This window comes from Bombus pyrosoma, linkage group LG15, assembly GCF_014825855.1.
Source record: "Bombus pyrosoma isolate SC7728 linkage group LG15, ASM1482585v1, whole genome shotgun sequence".
Lineage (NCBI taxonomy): Eukaryota > Metazoa > Arthropoda > Insecta > Hymenoptera > Apidae > Bombus > Bombus pyrosoma.
In genome coordinates this window covers 6,928,109-6,947,781 of record NC_057784.1, presented here as the reverse complement: position 1 = coordinate 6,947,781, position 19,673 = coordinate 6,928,109, and the positions used below count along the sequence as shown (strand labels likewise).

At 37.4% G+C, this 19,673-nt stretch overlaps 2 protein-coding genes across 17 annotated transcripts in view; one reads left to right on the top strand and one right to left on the bottom strand.

The window, feature by feature from the left end:
- Window positions 1-192: 192 nt before the first annotated feature.
- Window positions 193-18,654, bottom strand: LOC122575638 (RNA polymerase II-associated protein 3). 16 transcript variants are annotated; one of them, XM_043744899.1, is made up of 15 exons: window positions 18,285-18,654; window positions 17,181-17,523; window positions 11,268-14,986; window positions 10,309-11,181; window positions 10,120-10,238; window positions 3,151-3,321; window positions 2,725-2,998; window positions 2,430-2,640; window positions 2,171-2,332; window positions 1,971-2,098; window positions 1,792-1,895; window positions 1,021-1,726; window positions 844-967; window positions 612-782; window positions 209-528 (listed from the first exon to the last, which is right to left on the bottom strand). In XM_043744899.1, the coding sequence occupies exons 6-15, from the start codon at window positions 3,303-3,305 to the stop codon at window positions 449-451; spliced, it is 2,115 nt and encodes a 704-aa protein (XP_043600834.1). In that variant the 5' UTR covers window positions 3,306-3,321; window positions 10,120-10,238; window positions 10,309-11,181; window positions 11,268-14,986; window positions 17,181-17,523; window positions 18,285-18,654; the 3' UTR covers window positions 209-448. The 16 variants fall into 16 exon arrangements, with proteins under 16 accessions (XP_043600833.1, XP_043600832.1, XP_043600837.1 ...); XM_043744903.1 differs by having other exon boundaries at window positions 10,309-13,399; window positions 13,510-14,986; XM_043744904.1 differs by having other exon boundaries at window positions 10,309-13,399; window positions 13,707-14,986.
- LOC122575640 (ras-related and estrogen-regulated growth inhibitor-like) overlaps window positions 4,674-19,673 on the top strand; it is an 86,383-nt gene continuing 71,383 nt past the window's right edge. Inside the window, exon 1 of the mRNA XM_043744914.1 lies at window positions 4,674-6,977. Coding sequence (XP_043600849.1) covers window positions 6,917-6,977 — 61 coding nt within the window. The 5' untranslated portion in view covers window positions 4,674-6,916. The remainder of the gene's footprint in view (window positions 6,978-19,673) is intronic.

The following is a 19,673-nucleotide window of genomic DNA, read 5'->3' as shown; positions in this document are numbered from 1 at the left end:
GTGTAGGAACCATTGATACAGAGAATCGAAGGAAGGATACACCAATAGAATTTTGCTAACGCAATAAGTGTATTAATATTTGATTTTATTTTGATTTTGTGTACATTTTACAGAAAACGAAGTGGATCTCTGCGCATTAGAAATATCTCGCAACTTGTAGAAATAATTAGTAACTTGTTTTAGTAAAAATATTTTTATTTTCATATACACAAATTAAGATACAAATTTATTAATAATTTTGATAGTTCATATAATGTTATATTTAATCGCGAAATATAATTCGCTAATAATTATTATAACTATGTCTAATTATTGATAAAATTGAAGACAAAAGTATCATAGTGTATTTTCTTATGTATTATTATTAGAACGTATAAAGTTGGTATTCATGGTAGAAATGTCACTGTAAAATTCGAAATATCATAAACTGCGTATACACGTAGTATACTTAGATGCAATAAATTTGTCGCAGTGACGAAATTCCTGATGCTCCATGTTCTTCTAGGAAATTGAGTATGTTTCTGATAACTATAAAACGAAAGTAAGTGTCATAATAATGATATAAATATTATGTCTTCGTATACAATATTAAATTTTCATTGCGAATATACCTTGTTTATCTTCCGTGCTCATAAACATATTCACAATTGAAAAACGTTTCATTTGGCAAAATGATTTCAAAAAATTACTCAGTAGCTCCATGTCACAGGAAGTGCAAAAGTGCTGTTCCAAACAATGTAAGATAGTACTGAACATATCTCCATCCATTTCATTGCCTAAAACTAAAATATTTTTTATAGCAAAAAATTCTATAAACTTGGTACATTTTATTAGGATACGAACTTGAATTTAATTTATTGACGTCTAGTGATCTCAGTAATTGAGCGTATACTTCTAAGTCAGTATCATTTTTCAATGACCGCCATATGCGCATAAATTCGTATCCATTCTCGATTTTTCCAAAATCCTGAAAATAAATTTACGTTAACTACAAAATTTTTTTCGTTATTAGTTTTATACCTTCGGAATATATTTTTCCGGTTTACTAGTTTTATTTTTATATTTATCCGCCACTTTTACCTTCCCAGGTGATATCTTGTTACATTTCTTGTTCGAATTACCACTTTGTTCGTTACTTTTATTCAAATTTTTAGCATTCGGCACTTCTACTTGTTTGTCATCGTTCGTTTCACTTTTGTTCGTGACTTCTGTATTCTTATTTGCAACCGTTTTGTTCGGCTTAATTCTAACATTCGCGTACTGATTGTTACTAGGCTCATTAGGTAATTCCTCAATAATAACTGAACTAGTTCGTGCAGGAGGTCTTGTGAAAGAAAAAATTGATTTCTGTTTTGTACCAAAAACAGGATTACTCTTTTCTTGAGTCTCTTTAGGTATATTGAAAGAAAAATTGTTAGGAAAAGAAACATAGTTTTTGGTCGGTACAGTGTTCAAATTAATAATTTTTTGAGCACTATTAGATTTCTTTGAAGTTTTAATTGTTGTCGTCCCTTTATCGTCCTCAAAACAATACTCAGCTTTAATATGTGGTCTTGGCCTTAAACAATGCGACGGACCCGGCGCCTTGTCGCAAAAACATATGTGATTCTCTAAATTGAAACTCGAGTCAGGTTGCGAAATATAATTTCTAGTTTCTTCGATTTCATTTGACCTTTCATGTGATCTTTTATTTGTGTCTTCTATTTGTTCTTCTGTGATAGTCATTCTAAAAAATATCAGAATTAAATAGATTTTTGGGTTCTTATAATTAAATATGTTTCTTTATCTTACCTTACTGTTTTAGAGTTACATGGTTTCCTTAATCTTTTTACGCCGATAATCGCCATTATATCGTTTGGTGCTAATTTCAAAGCAGCTTCGTAGTCTGCCAATGCCTAATAATTATACATATTTTTATTTAATACAAGCTTTTATAACCAAGGAAAAAATTAGTGGATATATTTGAATACCTGAGATAACTTTCCAAAATGTTCTAAACTTACAGCTCGACGAAGAAGGGCTTTAATATTCGTATGTTCTATGCTAAGTACTATGTTACAGTCATTAAGAGCATCTTCGTACCGCTGAAGTTTAATGTCTGAAAAAATATAATCGTATTTGACCGAAATTTTTTTTTTTTTAACGAAATGAATGAAATAAATTTTCTTACACGTTATCGCGCGATTGTTGTACGTAATTATGTTTGAATTCATTTTTATGCTAGTATTGTAATGCTCCAACGCTTCCTCGTAATCTCCAGCTCTGAAAGCCTCGTTTCCTTTTTCCTTTTCCTGTTTTGCCATCACGTCCAATTCGGTTCCTGTCAGTGCAGCTAATAATACCATATTTTCTCATTTTATTATTTCAATGCAATATTTTAAATAATTAGAGGATTATTTTATATAAGATAAGTAGTTTCGTGAACATACCTTTATTAATAATACTATGTTTTTTCAATTTATTTTTCTCAATTATTTCGTTCTGTTTCTGCTGTAATCTTTTCGCTTCAACCTTTTGTTGTTCATCTTGTATATCCATTTTATTCAATTCAGTGTCAACGTCATATTTATCCCAAGCAGCGTAATCACACGAAGCAATCTGTCTGCTTTTAGCACTTCTCGAGTTTCTTACAGAATTTTTCTAATTGAATTAGAAAAACAGGATGAAAATATTTTTAAGTGAAATTACGCGTTGATCTTAGTACAAATAATTAAATATACATACCTTTACAGATTGCTCTTTAAATTGTCGGATATCCGGCGCGAGGAGAAGATCTAATATTGTAGTTTTCCCTTCTTCTAAGTCCCTTTCTCGAATCTGCATTTCAGACATCCAATTCTTAATATCTTTATCAATTTCCTTATATTCATTTGGTTCTAACATATTGCGTTTAAGAATGGGTTCAGACTTTCTTAATATTATACTAGTTGGCTTAATAACGCTCAAGCGTTCCTCCGCATGCTTCAGTAAATCTGGATAGTGTCCTTCTTCACCGGAACTATCAATAAAAAATAAAAAAAATTTTTTGTTACTAAAATTTATATATAAAAACGTATTTGAAACTAAAAACATTGAAAATTAAGTATACAGATAAAAGTTTATTAAGGAGACGATTTTTGAAAACGCCGCCGATTTATAATTTCTACTTACCGCAGTATAGTTACTATGCGCTCCAACTTTTTTGCGCCCGCACATTCGGAAATGTATTCATACGAAAGATGCTCGACCGGTATATCATATCTTTCGAGCAAAGATTTTTGTCCGGATTTCGCATTGCAAGTAACGTCCGCATTAGTCTCGATCATGATACCAGACAGGATACTGATCATTGGAAAAAATATATTTCTGTTAGAACCTAATTAGTTGCGTTACCATGGATACACACATACTAAATTCTTAGTTTCATATAGATGTATAGTTTATCTACTAGGTATGTTCACATATTAGGCTCAATCGATAAGACAGGAAATCTTCTTTATGATGCATTTCCAACGAAAGATCACCGATGAATTAGATGAATATATGTACTGCAACGTATGGGTGCGTTCATTCAATCATTCGGTACCTACTTAACATTAGGTACCATTTGGTACTTTAATGTTCCATTAGTTTAAAAACCTAATACAAGTAGTTTAATAGACAGATAGTAAATTACTCAGTATCATTTAGTCTTAGAACTTTTATCCACGTGAAATACGTTTTTGTTCAATTCAAAACGATTTAAGTGTACGAAACTTTTATGATGGATTATATAGGTTACAGAGAAACATTCTCAATTACTAGCAATTTGAAGGTACATCTTGAAAGTTAGTGACTGCAAAAAATACTTGCACATAACCTTATTTTTCAATGAAGCGTTTCTTTCTTACGCTCTACGTTTCATTTCTTCAATATCAAACTTTCGGAGTAGAACTACTAAATAATACGAAATTTAATATATTTGGACTAAATTAATTAGTATGTAAATACTATAACAAATGCAATTGTGTACGTGCAGGTATATTTTGTAGCCACTGTATATATTCTGATAATATACTTTACCCTAAAATAGTAGCGATAATAACGCGAATTCTATTTCAGGCTATTTTCGATAAGAAGTCGCATCCATCCAAATTGATAACGTGAGCGTGATAATTGGAAGCAAAAAATTTGCTATAGTTATACGAGCGAGCGCCTGCGTAGTTACCTGTACTGGCGGACACGCGCTTGCATACTAGCGCTCGCGCATCGGTCTCCGGCAGTCCGCTCCGCTTACCTGTTAACACGGCAGTCATCTTGTAGCGTGGAGCGGTACGCCATGCCGTGGCCGAGGTGTGCAGTGGGCACGCTGGAGAGTGCATATTAGACAGTGCGAAGCGCTCAGACTCGAGCATTCGCCGGCGAGCGCTCGGTGAGTTCGGTGTAGAGGTGTTTATGCGTATCGCGTGTTCGCTCGCTCTCGTTCGCGTATACATATTCTCATAAGTGAATTTCGCCTCGTTTCGTCGCGTATTATTACGGTAAACAGTATCAAACGTACACGACCAACGGTAGACCACATAACAGCCAATCAAATCGTGAAATTATTCATCAAGTGAAATTATTGTCACAAGTGGAATACCAGGTATTTATTCATGCGAATACTCTTACGTTTCGTATCTTTTTACGTAGAATCGTATCAGATGGTATTATCGAAAGCTGGCAAACACGAGTAACATCTGTTCACTGTTTAATATTTACATATCGTGCTCGGCCTTCTGGAGGTCGCGTCGATAGGGAATTTAATGGGAGTCCATTACGCTTGATTTATGGTCTGAAAATGTAATTCAAGATAGCGCTTTCGTTTGAATACAAACTTCTTCTCGCTTGGAGTACGCCTGCAGCGTGTAAGACTGTGCGCATCTGTCATCGGACGGGCATCATATAGTAGCTATCAGCGATAAAATATTTAACCTGCAAATGAGCTCGGTCGGTGTACGGGTTATCTGTAAAGGACACGCCGAGAAGTGAAACCACGCACGATTTCCCGGTCGTCAATAAATAAATATCAAAATATAGTACACTCACGCGTAGTATTTCCGAATATTTGAATTTCATTTCGCGACGAGGTTATATGCCATAAAGAACAATATGTTATTTCATTTTCGCGGTTGTATGATGTACGACGGATGCTAGAGTGTTATCTAATCTACGTGACTTAAACCGGCAAAGAAACGAAACATAAATTGATACACGACACCATTTACGGGACCGACACGAAATCTCGTAACTCTCGTGAAAATATAATTCGACGATCGTGCGATATGTCTCTCGTGTTCTGAAAATACGCGAGTATTCGTGCCGGATTCTCATGCGCGCCAGGTTCCGTAAAATTCTAACACGACTTTTACCAGTGTTCGCGTGTGAAACGGTGATTTGTCAGCGGTTTCGTTCGATATAGAAAAAGTAAAAAGCGGAAGACAGAAAAAGAAAGAGAAAGAAAGACGCGTACCGGAAAAATTCGATGAAAGAAAAAAAAAGAAGAAAAAGAAATTCGAGCGGCGCGACGCAGGAATTGCAGGAGAGCACGTGGGCGGTGCTTGAAGTCTAGTTCTGCGCGCCTCTCGCTTCCAGTATTCGTCTGCCCGTCCGAGGGAGCGCGAGTGTTACTCCGTTGTAGCAGTGGCGCGCGCGCGCGCGCCTTCTAGCCTTTTTTCGTAATCCGGACGAGAGGCCGACGTTGGCGGCGCCAAGCGAGAAGAGAAGATGAGGAGGGAGGCCGTCGACCCGTTATAAATGGAACTAGCAAGACAGCATTTCTTGAATCGTTTCTTCTGTTATTATTCGCAGCGTGTCGGCGCACTAGCCCGCATGTTTGTCCGCGGCGTGACCAGAACCTGCACATCCTCCGATATTATTATCGCCGTGGTCCAAAGGATGCAGTCGAATCGTGGCGACCGTGGAAAGTGAAGTTTTCGAAAGGAAAAAAGAGAAATCGAAGGAGCGAGAAATCGACGGACAGAAAGTGGCATTTTTTGATGACCAAGCGACCAGTGTGAAACTCTCGACGGGCACGAATTATAGTGGCGCCTTTTTAGTGAGCGCGAAAGAGAAAAAATTTCAAAATTCGAGATATGCCCGTGGCGACATACGGTGTACAATTCTGGAAGTTCGCAAACGGTGATAAGTGGACAAAGTTCGAAGATCGTGTTTTACCTGTTGTTCGGTCGATAATATACGGCGAGTCTCGGTTTCGCGGTTGCACGCTCGTTTAAATTGGCTGTCACAATTCGAGACACTTGGTGCCGACTTGTTCGCGAGAAGATTGCGACGGTCGAGCCAGTGAATCACATCTGAGAGCGACATTTCGAAAGATCGATGTGTCGTCGGGTCTAAAAAGGTGGCTCTTACTCAACGCCGTTTATCGCGCCATTGGGGAGCGCGTGCTTGGAATGAATGCCGCGTTTTCAACCGCTATGTGAAGTTGTCCCTACAGTTTGAACGTGATTAGTGGATGCGCTACAAGAGACCGAGTGTCACCGGTTGCTTTGCAATGTGAGTAAATAGAAACTTCGTGTAGAGACAGAAGAACCGAGGAACAAATCAAACAACCACTCTTTAGAGGTTTTGTTGTCGTTTGAATATCGTTGACTCGATGTGAATGTATTCGAAAGAAATATTCGCGTCACTTCTATAAAGGTTAGTTACGATATTTTTGTCTGTGAACGTTTACATTTTTCGATAAAATATATTTTTCGAGAATCGTTTAGTGACGGGGTTCGTATATGTAAACGTTTATTCGCGATTCTTCTCTCGTGTATGTGTGTGATGTGAATGGACTTTAATACGGTCGAAACGAAAGAAACTGTAGGTCGAGTGAAAAGTAACACGAACAGTGTTAATCGGACAGCATATGATGTGCAAGCGCGGCTCGAACGACACCTAACATCCACGTCTGATGACAAACGTGAACAGGATCAGGGTGGTCGTCCTCGGCGGCCCCAGAGTCGGGAAATCAGGTAACCTAAAAATTTTTTACCTCAATTCTTTAGTTCGTCGCGCGCAACACGAACTTTAGTGGCGCTGTCAATCATAACGTAGGAAGTAACTGTATGAAGCGAGCTGATTAATATCAGGATTCAATTAGCAAAATACGATTAGTTTCTTTTAACCCTTTGCACTCGAGAACTTTTTCGGTCGGGCGTAGCAACTACTCCACATGATTTATGTGACGCGTGTCTTACAGCTAGCGTAAAATGATTTTATATATAAATTAACTTACGAAAATATTATATTCTAATAATTTATCTATATTTACATCTTTGAAAATATGATTTTGTAATATTAATTTCTGTATTCTTTTTTATATGATAATTTATAAAGCATTCACCAATGCATTCTTGAATATAATTGATCTCATTTTTCTACAGTTCAAAATCAAGTTCATCTTCATTTGAGCTAATTTCACTTCCGAAAATCATTTTTTTAGAGTTTCTAAATTATAATACTTTTGCTATGATCGTCGAATCTAAACTAACGTTGGAGACGTCGTCAGAACCATAATTTCGGAGGCATATGGAACTAAATATTTTATCTCCATTTTAAAGTCTATCATTTTACACTTCCTAACAAAGAACACAAAGAGCCAGGGAATCAATTTACGAACCAATATTGCACTTTCATCAATTTAAGATGTCGAAATCTAACATAAGCAGGGACTGCCTCTCGCTCGCCACTGGAGTCGCAGCATGGAACGCCGTGGTGACCGAGGTCGCCTCTCGAGTGCAAAGAATTAAATATATATGATTTCAAATAGAAATATAGAATGAAAGAAAATATAAATATATAGAAATCACTGGTTAGTGATCTCTATGGAGTTATTTATCACGATTTAAACAGGAAACGATGGTTATTTAACGTGAATTTAATGCAGTAATGTGATATAACAACAAAATTGAGACGATTAAATTGATAATTCACAACTCAATTCACAATTTACAATTAACAACTCGTAACAACTCGGCAACAATTTACAACTAACAATTCGTAACAACTCGACAACAATTTACAACTAACAACTCGTAACAACTCGACAACAATTTACAACTAACAATTCGTAACAACTCGGCAACAACTTACAACTTACACAATTTACACAACTTACACAACTTACACAACTTACACAACTTACAAATTATAATTTAATATTTACAGCTTACAGCTGAGTAACGATTAATCTACAACTGCTCGGGGCTTTCTTGCTTCTGCAACTAGTCGTAGCTCACTGGCAACTGACTAACGCTTATTCTTCGTACCACAATTTTGGTACTCCTACTTATATTTTACAAATGCGCTTGACTTATTGTCAGGTACATCCTTTTCAATTACCCAATCTTGTAAAGGGCCACAGGTATATGACTCATACGGATCTCCCTTCTTTCCTTAGTCCATTAGCACTTTTATTACTTTTTACCTGTAGTTTATCGAGATTTTCTCCGATAGTACAAATATATTTATATATATATATATATGTTATATAATAATATATATACTAATATATATATATATAGTAACTTATATTATATATATATATATATATATATATATATATATATATATATATATATATATATTAGTTAACGTATGTTGTATAGATATATATTAGAACTACGTTTGTATAAGATTTTATCAGGTCAAAGTTCTTTTCCATTCAAGCATCAAGAATCCTTGCTTTTCTTCTAAATATTATTTCTTCCTCTTTTATTTCGTAGATGCCTTTATTACAAAATTTTTCTCATACCTTAAGTATCATAAACTTTTTTTATTCATGTAAAGTCGGAGGTCGTCAAACTAGGAAACATAAGCTTTGCCTAAATTATAAAAATAGCATTCGATCAAATATGTATCATTAACGACTAAATTATCATTGTATTATTAGAATAGCCTCGAGTATCTCTACGATCTGTTACTTTATTATTATCCATAGTATCAATCGGATTCTTGATTTAATCATTCAATCTGGCCGAACTTGAAGGCAAGGAAATACATGTATCATTGTGCTATGATTATGGGAAAGTACTTACGTGACAGACTATACGGATATAAGCGTATCGAAGAGGTATTAATTATAGTGGGCAGTACTAATATTGTGTCGTGTAAAGCGTGTAATTTCTGCACGTCTATCTAATACAGCGGCGACGGATTGAATGAAAGTGCCGTTAAGATGAATACCTATAGTCTTCGGTATAATACGATGCATTAGTTAGCCGGACAGTCGTACGATGCGTACAAAGCGATCAAACGAAGGCAATAAGGGTAGTTCACCGACCCCTGGAATTAATCCTATTAATAAGCGACAGAACCGATATCGTGATCGAGATGCGTATAATTTGAATAAAGTTGAATTAAACAATGAACGATAGGGTAATATAAACGAGGAGGCATGAACCTTCAACTATAGTCACTCAGACAAATCTGAATTTTTATTTCATTCGTTTAAAATTAAAACAGGCCGATCAAGTTGCAATTAAGTTTAATAGTAACTAGGATTTTCTGTCTTTGTATAAGTCAAAAAATTTTGTTGACTTTACCTTTAACTATATTTTTTAAAATTCCTTCGGTAATTTGATTGTTGGGCTGAATAATCACTTCCTTTAATTCTAAAGTGTTTAAGAACCGGCAATTATATATGTATACGTATTGATCCGTTAGATCAATTTTCATAATTGGTGGTTTAACAAATAGTACATCAGTACACGTTCATGGCAATGATAAAAGTATAGACGTTTAACAAGCAGGAACAGATAATTCACAATGAAGAACAAAGTAGCATTTCTTAGTTGCACGACTGGTATCGGCTGGTTTTTCGTTAATGAGGTCGCGATTAATTATATATCATCAAGTCTTGATTACATGCTATGCAACACTTTTAGTCGTTTAAAAGAAAGCTTGTTAAATGATTGAAAAAAGAGGCGTATACGAGTTTATCGTGTAATTTAACGAGGACGATGAACTTGATATCGAGCGTTAAAATAAATCCTGCGATTATATGATCGATCGTAGGATTTGTGGAATTATCTAAATTGTAATGAATTTTGGGACAATCGTGAGAATTAATTCTTTTCTACCTACTTTAATGTAAACGATAAATCATCAACTTACCAAATTTCGTCGGAAACTTTGAACAATAGCTTATTTTCTGGGGTTTCTTAGGATTATAAAATCACTTTTCATTATCCTCTGTTTGTCAGACACTTCCCTCTTCCTAAAATCCTTCACACCTAAAATCCATATACCTTTATACTTTATATTCTATTCTCGTCTCAAAATTACGCTCGATACGGTATATACCTTGTTCGTTTCTCTTCGACGTACTCTCGTGGCCAAACGAACGTTTGATCAGAAAGCGGATATTCCCGGGTCCGGGAGAGAATCCGTAAAAGTCGTGAGAAGGAGAGGCTGTGTCCTGTTGGGTATAATAAGGACCTCCGTGGACGTTATCGGATATCAAGTGAGGAGAGTGGTCAGCGGGTCGTTGCGAGCCACGAAAAATTCTGCGCGGCAGCAGGTTGAGAGATCTGGACATCCGATACATCCGTTATGTTACCGAGCCACGCTCTATACTCGCCTTGTTCGACCCTGGATGCCAACTTTACGCACTGAACGTGCTTTTTCCTCCCTTATCGGCTTCCGGCGAGCCTACGTTTCCATACCATCCACGCAAGGTACAACGAATCGCGTCATGGATCGAATCGGTTGTGTTCCTTCGTCAGGTGGCGACCAATTCTTCCGTTCCACCTTGTTAGGCCACTGGATAATGTTTTTATTTCGCTAGCGTTTGAAGATTATTTCACGCACAAGGGGACTGGCAGCGAAGTTAATTGGATTTCATATAATTGAGTAACGACCAGTTAGCTTTGCTTGGTTTTGAGATTCCACACGATGAATCTTTCCATAACAGCGAACTTATTGAGCGAGTTATCTTTTAACTCTGCTGCGACCCTCGAATTTTGATATTTCAATGTTGCTTTCGTCTTGGCAAATAAAGAAGATGTCCAATGTTTTAGAAAGACGTTTAATAGAGAATCGAAATGAAAAGTCACGCGTAACAATAATAATTTTGTCATAGTTTGCTCAAGGTTAAGATACTCCTTAAGGTTAGAAAGATATACGTTATTGGGTCGAGAATGAGTGAAAGAGTGCAGCGGAGTTAACCAGAAATTCCTGTAATCATGAAATTGAAAGTTACAGAGGACAGATCAATTTCAGATTGATCGATTTTCGTTCCTCCAAATATAAATATGACGTACCCTAAATTATTATGTCCAAGAGATTGAGAATATGAGTCACAAGTGAAATTATCTTCCTTGCACGCTAATGTTCGATTCTTTCTATTTCAAAGTATGAAATGGTGGTCTTCCTTTCGAACTGATTAATATACCGCTGATATATATGCATCTGTAGGAAATTTGGAAGCGCAAAAGCAGAAAATACGTAAAATGTACAAAGTAGAATACTCGTGCTAATACTTCATATTTATTCGTATTTATTCTAGATAACGTAAACTTAGTTATTTTATTTCTATTGGACCAGGTGGAACCTGAGACGCTTTCACTTTATGGAAATAGCTCTTGACTGATCATGAATGGAAGGTGTAGTATCGATTGAGAAAATATAAATATCTGATTGATATCTAATCAAATAATTTTTGTTCAACGTGTACAGTACGTGTTAGATTATACAGTTCTTTAGATCACGAAATTCTTACAAATTCAAATAAACCAAAATATTTAAGATTCGCCAGACAAACTAAAAATAGATTCACATTTAGCAGAAGATTGACGACATATTTTAAATCCTATTTCCGTAAGACAATCGCTTTTGGATATTTATAGGATCAATAAATTGCGGTAGGCAACAAGGGTGGCTAAGAGTTTCGCGGTAAATCGGCAACGATACGATTTTATAGAATACATTAATAGAAAAGCTGATGGAAGCCACGAAGAACGTCGATGATTGCGGTTGGGGGCCATTTATCTGCGTTAACGCCTATTGAAGTGGCAATTGGAAGCCGGTGCACATTTCCATGTCGCGTGAAGTATACATAAATTCATTTCGGCTGAATGGCTCACTTTATTACCAGCTCGTTAAAAAGTATGGACCAGACGGGAGTTGAAAAAACGTCACGCGTCGCCTTTCTTGTCTTTTACGTTACGTCGTAATCGTTATTTTATTCCGCTTATCCGACTCTGTCGTATTTTATCTTGTTTAACAGCAGATACTTCGATATTCTTCAGTTTTATATAGAGACATCTAATAACCCCTAGTTTTACAATATGGAACTTAATATTCTCCATTTCCCATGATGGAGCTGCTACTCTACAAATCGGATAGTTTAGTGCTCGTACAGCGAACGATTTAATGTTTTCTCAATTTTACATCGTGACGTTTGACGTTCTTCGTCCTTATATTAGGATATTTAATATTTCGTAATGTTACATTGCAATGCTCGATGTTTGTTAACTCTCTGATAGAGCGCTCGATATTCTTTAATTTTACATCAGAGGATTTAATGTTCTTCATTTATGCATTAGAGTATTTTAGTATCTTCCGATTCTACGTTATAGCGTTCTAAGTTCTGTGGATTTGTATAAATTTTCTACATGCGTGATACATGTAGCGTTTAATAGTTTCTTGTTTTATATGATATGGTTAATGTTCTTCGCTTCTATGAACGCATGAAGTTTCTAACTATATCATAATAATCGTTCTATATTTCCTTAGATGCAAAATAATAATAAATTTCACCTTTGAATTTTTATTTTTATTTAAAAGGATTTAATATATATATACATAATAAGAACGATCGTATAATGTAGTATAGATATTGATAAATAATATGAGATCTTTTTAAAATTTTTAAAAGTAGAGTAATAGAAGAGGATAAGCTTAGATCTACGAACGATCTAGTTTGTCCACGAAGGATTGGAGCGTTCGACAGTCTCTTCTGCGTTCGTGCATTTGAAATCTTCCACTTGTATATATATTGGAGCGTTCAATTATACCAAGGAATATAAATAGTCTATGTACTCCAATTTTATACTAGAACATCCGATACCTATAAATAATACATAATCTTATGCTTTAGACTATTGGAATAAAATCTTCCACTTCCTCGTTAAAGTGTTCTTCACTTTTACGTAAGAATATTAATAACCTCCGGAGGTTATTAACAAACTTGTACATTCGATAAATTTTCTCCTCTACATGCGTTCCAACAAATTCAAAATTTTCCATTTCTATAAAGTGTTCAACGTTTCTCGCTTCTACATGGAGGCATTCATCTCTTGCAAGTTTATATTAGAACGTTCGATACTCTGCTCTCCTAGCATCTGAAATTTTCCATCCCTAGATTAAGCTGTTCCATAATTTCTACTCCTTCCTGGAAAAACCAATATTGCTCAAACTAAATCACTTTAATACTCTCGTCTTCTATACTTGACGTTAAAAGTTCTGCATTTGTTCACTTGCCCAAATTTAATTTAAACTTACCAAACCTATCAACGTTAAAGGCGTATAGAACTTAAAACTATGCAGAAGTCTCGGACCACCCGTTAGATCGTAAATGTTTTACGAACGGATGTAACGACATTTGTTTCAAAAGTATTTAACATATATAATATTGTGAGTAAAAAAAGCCGAGAATGCGCTCGAAATTAGCTATTAATACTAACGAACAACGCACTTACGTTCCATCTCGATTTAGCTGGCGGAAAGACAAAAGATCTCTATTCCCTGCCATTGAATCAATTCCAACAATTAAAAATCTTTCCGACCCCATCTCGCCATTGAATTCCTCGTTCGTGCGGCCGCGTTATCGAAGAAAGAACGCTCGTAAATATTCAGCCAGTTGTTTCAATATTTTACAAACGGATGCACGAGGGTTCAGCAACCGTGGATTTTTGTTTGCCACAGCAAGAAACAAATTTTACCACACGCACACGCGCGTGTCTATTTCGAGAAACGTGGTCAAACGAGCGAACGCGCGCGCGCATAAATGAGCATATAAAGAGTGAATCAGCGATTCGCGACGATTTATTATCGTAGATGAATTCACGGCCTGAAGCCTCGTTCGTGCATCTTGATTCATATGACTGGGTCGAACCCTGAAGTAACAAATATGAATAACCAAACAGGATGATAGAGCGAGCGAATAAAACGCGCGCGCCAGCCATATTGTGTATGCAGGTCTTTGTACGATGATGAGGAGGAAAAAGAAATCGACGCTCCACGTGAGCCGCGTTAATGAGAGTTCCATGTGGAATATAATTGTTTGCTCGTTCTTTCGGACGTTTATTTGATCATTATATGTTCTTTAGAACTTTTTACTGGTATAAACGAATCATAATAGCATTTCTTATAGTAATTTTTAGAGATATGTAGGTTTCTTTACTTGTTTCATTTCTTTGAATCATCGGAGGATAGATTTTTATTACTATGAAAGGAGGAAGAAGAGAGAGAGAGAGAGAGAGAGAGAGATGTAGGTTAATATCTAATATTTGTGTCGATCGCAGGCCACTTTTTGAGATCTTTGAAATTTTAGTGCCAAAGTACTTGATCAATGCTCATCCGATACAATCTCATCAATTTTCTTTATTTCTTGTTTCGCGGAGCTAACCGATTTGGCCAATAAACCTTCCACTCAATAAAGTTGATATCCTTCTCCACATTCAGCAATCTTTTGTTATTTAAGCTTTGTGTCATTTGCAAAAAATCTCGAAATCTCCGTGTCGCAATTTCTGCGGCAACAGAAGCGAGCTGAAAGCGTTGTTATTCGCTGTCGAAATTTTCTCAAGGTCTATTATGTTTCAGAAATTCAATAACAATGCGAATAAAATCTCGGTAATAATTTCAACGTATACTCACATATTATTAACATTCTTGCACGTTGGAGTTTTTCATAAATGAATAAACATCTGCATGCTGTACATAATTAAAATCTCTCGGCTCAGCCACCAGCCTTGATCGTCTATATTTCAAGGGTTCAATTAAATCACCCTCTATATCATTAAACATCCAATATAACTTACAAATGTAATTTTCACGCAATGTCCGACCAATTAACGCGCTGCGATAACGAACTGATTGATTGCACAATGCTCGGGGCGCAAGAACGAAAGAAAGAGGGCAGAGAAACGATTAAGTCACTCCGGAGGGAACATCACGCGGATAAAGCACGGTTTACAGACGCAGAAGCGAAGTGGCGATGGCATCCGCCTGTCGGTGCAGTGTACACCGATCTATAGATAGATTCACGGTAGATAAAAGCCGGCGCACGTAAGAAAATAGTAATTACGAGCACGATTGCCACGTATAAAGGGGGCAAGGTAAAAAAGAGCGATTCACGGCACGGTAAGAGCAGCGGAGCGCATCCTCTGCTCCTGTCTCAGGCGTATTGGCCACGTTTTGCTCCGTACCCTCGTCATTGCTCCAATAAACGCGCGTGTAAGGCTGCAGATATTTATTCGCGAGAAAATTGTCCGTTTGGTCGAAGGAAGAGGATAGATGGTGAGATTTTTTATCCTTGCTATGTAAAACGAATCACGGCAGAAGATAAAGTTAATTAATTACGAAATAGAATTAATGAAGAAAGTAAAAGGACGATGTTTTTGAAGGTTGGAACACGTGATTTGAATTCAAACTGTCAAGATTATGGCTTAGACCAACATGATTTTCAGTCTGACAATCGTGAAATACATGGAAGTGATACAAAAGTTGTATACACCACTGTGGCCGAAGGAGTAAAACCAAACTACTGACTCGTTCGTGCCGTAAAACACGCCTCTACGAGCGAAGTGGCACACGGTGCACGGCTCTAGCCGGGGAACCCTGGTGGCTGGAGCTGACATTTGCGAGCCGTTCGCAATTTGTACCTTTGTGTCGAACGAAAATACGTGTTAAACTCTCTAGCCGTCGACGAAAGTTCAGAGCCGAGGGAAACCCGAGACACAAGTGGTATCAAGATACGAAGAAGTTCACCGCCGTGAACGGGAAATTTATGGCGCCTGTACATCCCAGTATCCGTGTACAGTGTACACGCGCGAGAGTGCAAAACGCGCGTGGCTGGCCTCTCCTCCCCTCGTGTCGCATTGTTGCGGGACTGTGTCGCCGAGGGGACAGAGGTGAATATGGTTGGCATCGTTCGCGTGCACACCGGCTGAATTGAACGCGTCAACGGAGCCTTTATCGAAGTTAAATCGCAGACGCGCTCGTAAATAAGGCGTTATGCGCTGCACGGTGCACGATAATGCATATCGTTAAACAAATTCACTGAAACGCCAGACAACTGAAGATCGCAACAAAGAAGCATATCCATCTTTCTTGATTCTCTGAACTTTATATCGCTCGATGACTGAAGAGTATTTTCACGTGAAATAGATTCGATAGATAGATAGAATAGAAAAAAATCAAATTGCCTAAATATCTGCAGTATAGTCAAGTATTAATATTTTTTAGATGTTTGAACAGCTGACAAAAGTATATATTTAATTCCAAAATCAGATGGAAAAAGAGTTTCGATGTATAATTGATCGATAAGATGATAGAGATCCTTGAAATTGTTCTCTTATGAAAGACGAGAAATGTGGTTTGTTATGTTTTTCACGTGTGGCCTTGAATCGTAGTACTCGAGAATTTAGGCACTGCGTACGTTTTGGATTTTCGGATTGGTCATGTAATTCTACGTTGTGCGTGCATTATCTAAGTTGAATACCTTTGCGAAATTTCTATCAGGTACGTAGGTAAGAAAATGATGTATTAACAATGCGTGTAATTTTGTGTTTCGGTTCTATGACATAAATGCGGGCCATATACTGCATACCTATGATTTTCCCAACGAAAGGGTTAATTGCAGATTAACGAGAAGCGATAACTCCTAAACGAGAAGAAGATCACTTGTACGTATATGTACTTCGCGGTTAAGAGAGAATTTACAGAGTGGTGAAACCAAAGGGAGGAAGTTGGTTTCGTTTCTCTGTGTTTTACACCGGTCTCCAGTGAAACTGGAAAAACTCGCGTTAAACACGTAATAACGATAATTAATGGTCGCGCGATGTACAGGAAACGTCATTAAATTCTATGCTCGTACAATCGTCCACCAAGTTATAAACGTAGAAATATATGTATCTGTACGAATGTATGCGTGTAAGCTGGAGGATACGTACTTCGTTTCATAAATTTCTTCGTTACTTCGCGAAACGTACGAGGGAACTTTAACATGTCGTCGACGTGCCTATCCTCTCGGTTCGACCCTCGAAGACTTATTGAGTACATAGATCGGTGCAGGCTCCGTGCTCTCGTCGAGTTCTCGTATATACACCGTTTATAAATCTGTCGTTGTGGTTGCTCGCGGACTCGAGGAAGAGAGTCCCTGGAGCACCGCGAACATCGTGTTCCGTTGATTCGCGAAGTCGAACCAACTGGTTCGCTTCGCCTTGCTGTACTCCGTTTGCCAACTGGTTTCGCAAAGTTGATAAGACCTGTAAAGCTTGGGAACGAGTGGAGAACCTTTGGGTAAAAACAAAGAGATTTTATTTTAACTCTGCTGTTCTCTACGGAACTACGTTTCTTATTGAAAATTATGTTTCAATAGACTATATTGAAATATAAATAATTTTTAAATACAGTGGAACTCCATTTATCCGAACTGATGTCATCACAATGCCCGATTTATCGACTATGGTTTTGGACATTTATTAACCGATACCAGGCTACGCGACGACCCATACGCGCTTATGCGAATAAAGATTCTTGCCTTATTTACAAATTTCAGCTTAGGAAAATCCAGTTATATGGAAATTAACTCCGATTATGCGAATGATAAACAGCGAAGGGAGGAAGAACTAGCGGACTCTTATTATCCGAGATTATCAGACTGGTCCAGTTATCCGAAGCGTCTTGTCCGTCGACCGTGTCGGATAAACGAAGTTTTATTGCGTTTTGTTTTAGTAATCGTACTGCTTTTTGTATGTTCCATCGTTCCTCATGGATAAAGTATCTCAAAATTTGGAAGGAATTTAGCTGAATAAGAAGCGAGGGGAACAGGTTTAAGATATTATTTAAGAAGAGTAAATCTGAATTTAGTTGTTGAAAGTTGTAATATGCAATACGAGAGATTTTCTGTGGAATGGAAAGCTTGTAATTCAGGATTCTACATTGCTCATCGTTATCATGTATCATGGTTAGCGACATGATATAGTAGGCGATTAGTTACACGTATTTACGTATTAATCGCTGTAAGACATTTGATACATATATTAATTTTTTACCTTATTTCGCTACCTTGTACTTCAGCCACAAACTGGTCCCATGAAGTTGATGAAGTATGTAATGGAAGAGAAGGACTGGAAGACACTTTCGTTAGAGCAGAACAATTTTCAACATAAGTTCACTAACTTTAATGGCACAAGTTCACTGTCGTTAACGGTACCATCTGGAATGGTATTAAATATTGCTACGCTCTCAACATATTGAAGTTTTATGCATTTCGCGTTTAATTCGAGTTTCGCGAAATTGATGAGATCCATAATGGTAGAAATTGAATGGAGAACGCGTAGGTTAAAAAAGGAAGATCTCATACGATAGAATTCCATTTATCGAGACGGAAATTCAGTTACTGTCCGATCAACTGAATCTTTATCGACTGGATCCACGTATCGGAACACGAGCTTCTATTATGTAAACGAAAAATAATAACTAGCGAGGAACGTGACTGAGCTCGAGTTATATAAACTGTCTCCTAACAAGTTCAGATAAACGCAGTTCTATCGTGTTTATCGAATCTTAGAGCCACCATTCTTCCACTGGTCTGATCCACGTGGACATCAGAAGCCATTTTCTCACTATGAATCCAGAGTTTGAGAATAACGACCGCCAATACTCACGAAGCTTCGTTATTTTCGCAAAATCGTACGCATTGGAAAATAAACTGCCTCGAAATAGAGCGCTGCGGGGGTTGGCGCGAAATTTTTCTACCAACTTCAGCCAAAATTACCAAGTGGATCTACCCTTTTCGACCTTGTTATACCTGTTCGATCTTTAGCCGGCTGGCTTATTTTTCGAGGTGCTAGGTCGTTATAGCCGTGTAATTACGGATCGATAGGATAGCGCGCGATCCTTGGTCCGCGCGAAATTGCAGGGTTCAAACGGAAAGGTACACGAGGAACGACTCGGCGGGTTTCTCCGCGTCTCTCGGCGAGCTGTCGACAGGAGGTGTGGTGGCTTGGCTTAAGAGAATACTTTTATCGCAGCTAATGACGTACGATCCTTGTTCCACGCCGTCTGTTTTCTGACTTTCCGAACGCCCCCGCACACACTCGCGGAGGATCCGCAAAAATTCAATTAAGCCACCAAGCGTGAATATACCGATCCTCCCCCGAGTCTTACCAATTTAATTTGCCTCCACTTTGAAGGCGTTCGAGGCGACGAGCGAATTATTATTTACTATCTCTGTCGGTATAAATATGGTTGCGGTTATTGCTTGTTTCGCAGCATTGCTTTGATAGGGATGAGGTGAATCGAATCGATAGGGCGTGAGTGGAACAACGTGATTATGAAGAGACAGCGGCCGAAGAATGGATAGTATCGGTTTATATGTATTTTTATCAAGTGGTTTCTCATCAAATGGTATCAAATGATCAAATGGTTGAGTCATAAGT